This window comes from Atta colombica, unplaced genomic scaffold (assembly GCF_001594045.1).
Source record: "Atta colombica isolate Treedump-2 unplaced genomic scaffold, Acol1.0 scaffold1, whole genome shotgun sequence".
In the NCBI taxonomy this organism is placed as follows: Eukaryota; Metazoa; Arthropoda; class Insecta; order Hymenoptera; family Formicidae; genus Atta; species Atta colombica.
The window spans coordinates 1,881,513-1,886,270 of record NW_017259183.1 but is presented as its reverse complement, the minus strand read 5'-3'; the positions used below and the strand labels follow the sequence as shown (position 1 = coordinate 1,886,270).

Genomic DNA, 4,758 nt, shown 5'->3' with positions numbered 1-4,758 from the left:
GTGTATTTTAAGTGTGATAATTAACTAAATATTATTAAAAATAACAACTATATGATCTTCAACGATTATATTAAAATAATATAATCGTTTTAATAATAATCAATTTAAGTTTTATCAGATAAAAATTTATGCGTGCGTCAAATATACAAACTGTACAATATATTTATTTACTTAATATAAATAAAATTATATGTATAATTATTATATAATTATTTACAATGCAAATTCATTCTACAGGTTTCAAAAATTTCGGTTTTTTACTTAATGGTTCGTCTTCATTGTTTGTTTTTATATGTCGTGGCTTTCTGTGTCTGTTTGTACTATCAAATTTTGCTCGCATTTTCGTCCATTGAACAGCCATTTGTTCATCAGATATATCGGTCTCTTGTTTCACATCTTCGTTGGCTCGTTTAGCATTTTCCTTTGCTTCCATTAATTTTTCTATAGTTGGATTCATCCCTTGAAAGCTTAATCTACCGTCATTAAGTTTCTTGCAGAAAACATAACTCGATTCCATAAGAAATTTTCCACTTAAACATAAAATAGAAACAATTGATATCACAGCAATATTTTCACCAGGAAAAAATGTGAGTCTCAAATATACATATTTCAAAATACAAAATATCCAAAAATTCATATTACTATTTTAATTTACATAATTATTAATCCAGATATAAGGCTAGTTGGAAAAAATAACAGAAAGTACTTACGATGCTTTTTTCATACGTGATGTAAGCTCGCTGCCGAAGTATTCTTCTCCTTCTTCTTGAAACTGTTCTTTCTCCACTTTGTCTTTTGTGCGTTTCATGAACTGCAAACAAGTCCACTCATTATCATGCCATAACATCGAGCGAACAAACTGACGTTATTTATCATCATTTTGACGTCAAAATAACAAATAACGTGAAATAATATGCTTGTTTGTTAAAAATATTTTATTTTCTATTTTACAAACTTTTCCAACTCACCTTCATTCCCAATATACTCTTTGACAGAGTGATTTTCTTTGAATTCATATTTAACGATTAATATCACGGACACGGAAAATAATAGTAATACCTCTTAAGAGACAGTCAAAATGTGAAAAACTGACAGTTCTCTTCAAAGAATAGTCAAAATTATGAAGAATTTCTTTAAGAGATCATGCATGTATCAATATAAATGGTACACAATATGTAAATCACCACTTACACTAAACAAGGCAAACCTAACCTAACCTTTTCTTACAGTAGCGACTTTGACGGCAACCTATATTATTATCATAATAATTTTAAAGAATTCTATATTATCAACTTTACCTAAATGTTATCATAAATTTTATTTATCATATGAGTGTCGTCGACACGGGAATAATTTTCTTTACCTACAGACAGATTCATATATCGACCGCTTTCCAATCGTTTACTTTCCGAATCATTCCGAACGGCCGCGTAACGGTGATTTTTGTTGGCTGGCTGCCCTGGCTGGGGCAGGACGATCAACGGACTGGCGTGCTTTCTGAACGACTCCACGATTTTCGTCCATGAAATCGCGAAAGATGCAGAGGTCCGTGACGACCGATCCAAGACACGAGGCACAGTTTGTCGGAGAATGATGTCGTAGCAGCGAGGTCGTGGAAGCGAAGCACGAATAATCGTGGAAGGTGGACGTAGCAACGGCAGCGGAAACAGTTTAATTGCTTGTACTAAGGTAAACCCGCGCCCACCGCCACCTCGCGCGCGCGAAATCAATAATAACGACATTACACCAACGCTGTTATTTCATTTCTCCAGAGCTTCGTAAATTGAAAAATTTCAGTAACGTTTATGATAGCCCCTACGCTTCTCAGTATCACGAATTCCATTCTAATTATGTATCGTTTACTTCAATTTACTTTGAAACACTGGCTACATTATAGGCGTGACAAAACGAGACGACATCTTAGAAGACGTCGATTTTGATAATATATTATAAAGTCTTTATTTCTCGTTTTTGTATATATATTTTTCAAATCATGCTTGTCACGTGTTGGCCATTAATGTTTTCAGTCATTACTGATGACTCACCTGCAACGTCTATGTGGATTTCTCTCTCTTCGATATAGACATAACCTCGTAGAAGTTTTTCATCTTTTTTTTCTGAAGCTAATATTATTGTACTAACTATAAAGTACTATATTTACATCGAGATTGATGTAAATATAGCACTTTTCTTTATCTATTTATATAATATGGTAACATACCACATGTAGAAAGTAAAATATTTCATTCGAAACTAGTACAATTATTTATAGAATATATGATATTCTATGCACCAGAAAACATTAAACAGTATAAGCTTTACTTTAAATAAAAACATCTCAATGTCCTAAATAAATTATTTTGTTACTATTTGTAATTGACAGACACAGCACTACGTGCAAAGATGTCGAAACGACCCCCAGATAATGGGGACTCTAGTTCCCAACCACCTATAAAGAAGGTGCAGTTCGAACCGATTCTAATTGGACCCATATCTACTCTCGAAGAGATGGACATGAAAGTTTTACAGTTTCAGAATAAAAAACTGGCACAGGTATATAAAGTTTACATTGCATTTATACTTTTATTACTTTTAATAAATTGATTTGTAATTGCAGATAAAGATAAAGATTAAACTGTAATAACATGTTGCATATAATTGTATATAAAAAAATAATATTAATAAAAAAATAGTTACACAATTCTGTTGAGTAATTTTAAAATTATATTAATTATATATAAAAATATAGTTTATTCAGGATAACATTTGCTATTATTGCAGGAAGTTGAAACTAAATTAGTATTATTTTTTACTAAAAATATACAATAAATAAACATTAAATTTTTTTGTCGAATAATTTTATTTGTTCATTATGAAATAAATGATTTAGATTTGATTTTTCAATTGTCGTCCTGTACATACATATTACATACATATAATATTTTTGTATATACTCTAAAATTTAAAAATATACTATTATAATTTGATATAAATTATACTTTTATACATATATAAATTGTTCATATTATTATATAACTTTTAGTATATACCTATTTTTTTTTCATGTATAATTTACTTATTTCAGAGATTGGAGCAAAGACATAGAATGGAAGCTGAATTGAGACAACGTATTGAACAATTAGAGAAACGCCAAATGCAGGACGATGCAGTACTTAATGTAGTTAACCGATATTGGAATCAACTCAATGAAGATATACGTGTATTATTACAGAGATTCGATGCTGAAACTGCCGATGAATCTGAAAATAAAAGTAAGCTTTGAAAAAAAGATGCAATGTAACAATATTTTTTGCGATAAATTTAACAAAATGTTTTTCTTTTTAATTATAGACGAGAGTGAGGCTACAACATCATTTCTAATGCAATTATCTTCTTGGGATAAAGAGGAATTGGATGACAAATTAGCAAACCGTGTACAGGTATCAAAACGAGCTGTGTCTAAAGTTGTACAGGCATTTGATCGTTTATCTCAGAGAAATGAAAAAATCACTCTTGCCCTTAAAGGAGAATTTGATGGCGGTAAGTTACATCCAGAATTTGTTTTAAGATTTTAAATTAATATAATATACTCGAATAAATTGACATATATATCATGTTTTGATTTGCGGTAAGATTCAAATTTTTCCACAAAAATCTCGTAAAGAACTTTATGGATATATATATATAACTTGCAAAAAAATCGTACATTTTTATAATTGAAGATTATAAATCGTATTATATAGAAGAGGCACCGAACATTGACGAAGTCGTACGTCGTGCCAATGCGGAAATACAAATGGAAAATAGAAATCTGCAGGCGATAAATATACAATTGCATGAAAAGTACCATACTATCTCATTGAAGGTAATTGATTTTTTATTTTATTTAATTTTCTACTTTTTATGTTATCGATTATATACATAAAGCTATTATTTGTCATAAATAAATTATGAGTTACTTGAAATAAAGAAAAGAGAGATTATTATGAATATTTTTAAACATCAAAAAGTTATCATTAGGCGTAAGATTTTATTCTGGCAGGGTGTTTACTATCTAGAAAAACCTGGAATAGAATTTTTAGGAGATTTTGTATCCTTAAATATCAAGAATTTTTATGAAATTTGTCGATACAGACGGATATTTTTAGAATTTTACTTCTATCTTTTTCCGATAACATTGTTTTTTTAATCATTTTATTTGTATTAATGTATAATGTTGATAATCAGGCTTAGCAATACATATGGCATACACATCTATGTATATATATATATCTACGTATTTATTTACATTTTCGTATGTGTCTCGCGAGTTTTTATTTAAAAAATCAGGTGACAATAGAAGAAAGCAGAAAAAAGTAGCTTACTGATACTGTAGTGAGTCTTTTCTGTATTATCCCTAAAATAGGTTTCAGACCTCCAAATAGAAAAGGATAAATACAGTCTTGTGGAATCTTTGCCTTCTACTAATTTATAATAATTTGTTTGCGTTACTAGTATTCCAATTTATTTCAGAGTTGCATTAAAAAAATTGTCTTATTTTATTTGGAATATTGAACAAAAATACCTAGAAAATCCAGGAATTCTCAGGGAATTTTACAAGATTTTAGTAAACACCTTAAAAACACCTTACCTGCCGCATGGTTTCATGTGAGAGTCAGATTTGTAATTAGCTCAGGTTTGATTTTCTACTCTACACATAAATTTTTATTGAGAAGTTTCAAGAAAGGAGACTAATTTAGAAAGCCAAGGCTCGAATTA

General features: G+C 29.7%; 3 protein-coding genes across 4 annotated transcripts in view; 2 read left to right on the top strand and 1 right to left on the bottom strand.

The window, feature by feature from the left end:
• LOC108686062 overlaps positions 1 to 17 on the top strand; it is a 3,478-nt gene extending 3,461 nt beyond the window's left edge. The window contains exon 7 of the mRNA XM_018191167.1: positions 13 to 17. Coding sequence (XP_018046656.1) covers positions 13 to 17 — 5 coding nt within the window. The remainder of the gene's footprint in view (positions 1 to 12) is intronic.
• Positions 18 to 222: 205 nt separating this feature from the next.
• On the bottom strand, positions 223 to 1,141 carry LOC108694033 (M-phase phosphoprotein 6). Its single transcript, XM_018203284.1, has 3 exons — positions 969 to 1,141; positions 711 to 811; positions 223 to 530 (listed from the first exon to the last, which is right to left on the bottom strand). Exons 1-3 carry the CDS (start codon positions 1,014 to 1,016, stop codon positions 227 to 229), a joined length of 453 nt encoding a protein of 150 aa, XP_018058773.1. The 5' UTR covers positions 1,017 to 1,141; the 3' UTR covers positions 223 to 226.
• Positions 1,142 to 1,465: 324 nt separating this feature from the next.
• LOC108695088 (E3 ubiquitin-protein ligase Bre1) overlaps positions 1,466 to 4,758 on the top strand; it is an 8,404-nt gene continuing 5,111 nt past the window's right edge. For both annotated transcript variants that reach the window (XM_018204845.1, XM_018204853.1), the window contains exons 1-5: positions 1,466 to 1,689; positions 2,384 to 2,553; positions 3,086 to 3,272; positions 3,352 to 3,540; positions 3,744 to 3,865. In XM_018204845.1, the coding sequence (XP_018060334.1) occupies positions 2,404 to 2,553; positions 3,086 to 3,272; positions 3,352 to 3,540; positions 3,744 to 3,865 (648 nt within the window). In that variant the 5' untranslated portion in view covers positions 1,466 to 1,689; positions 2,384 to 2,403. The remainder of the gene's footprint in view (positions 1,690 to 2,383; positions 2,554 to 3,085; positions 3,273 to 3,351; positions 3,541 to 3,743; positions 3,866 to 4,758) is intronic.

Excerpts from the sequence above, each read along its gene's own strand:
- LOC108694033 (XM_018203284.1), bottom strand. The coding sequence starts at position 1,016 with ATGAATTCAAAGAAAATCACTCTGTCAAAGAGTATATTGGGAATGAAG. Across the intron at positions 812-968 it reads AGAGTATATTGGGAATGAAG|TTCATGAAACGCACAAAAGA; the intron begins GTGAGTTGGAAA and ends ACTTGTTTGCAG. Across the intron at positions 531-710 it reads TCACGTATGAAAAAAGCATC|TGGAAAATTTCTTATGGAAT; the intron begins GTAAGTACTTTC and ends TTTATGTTTAAG.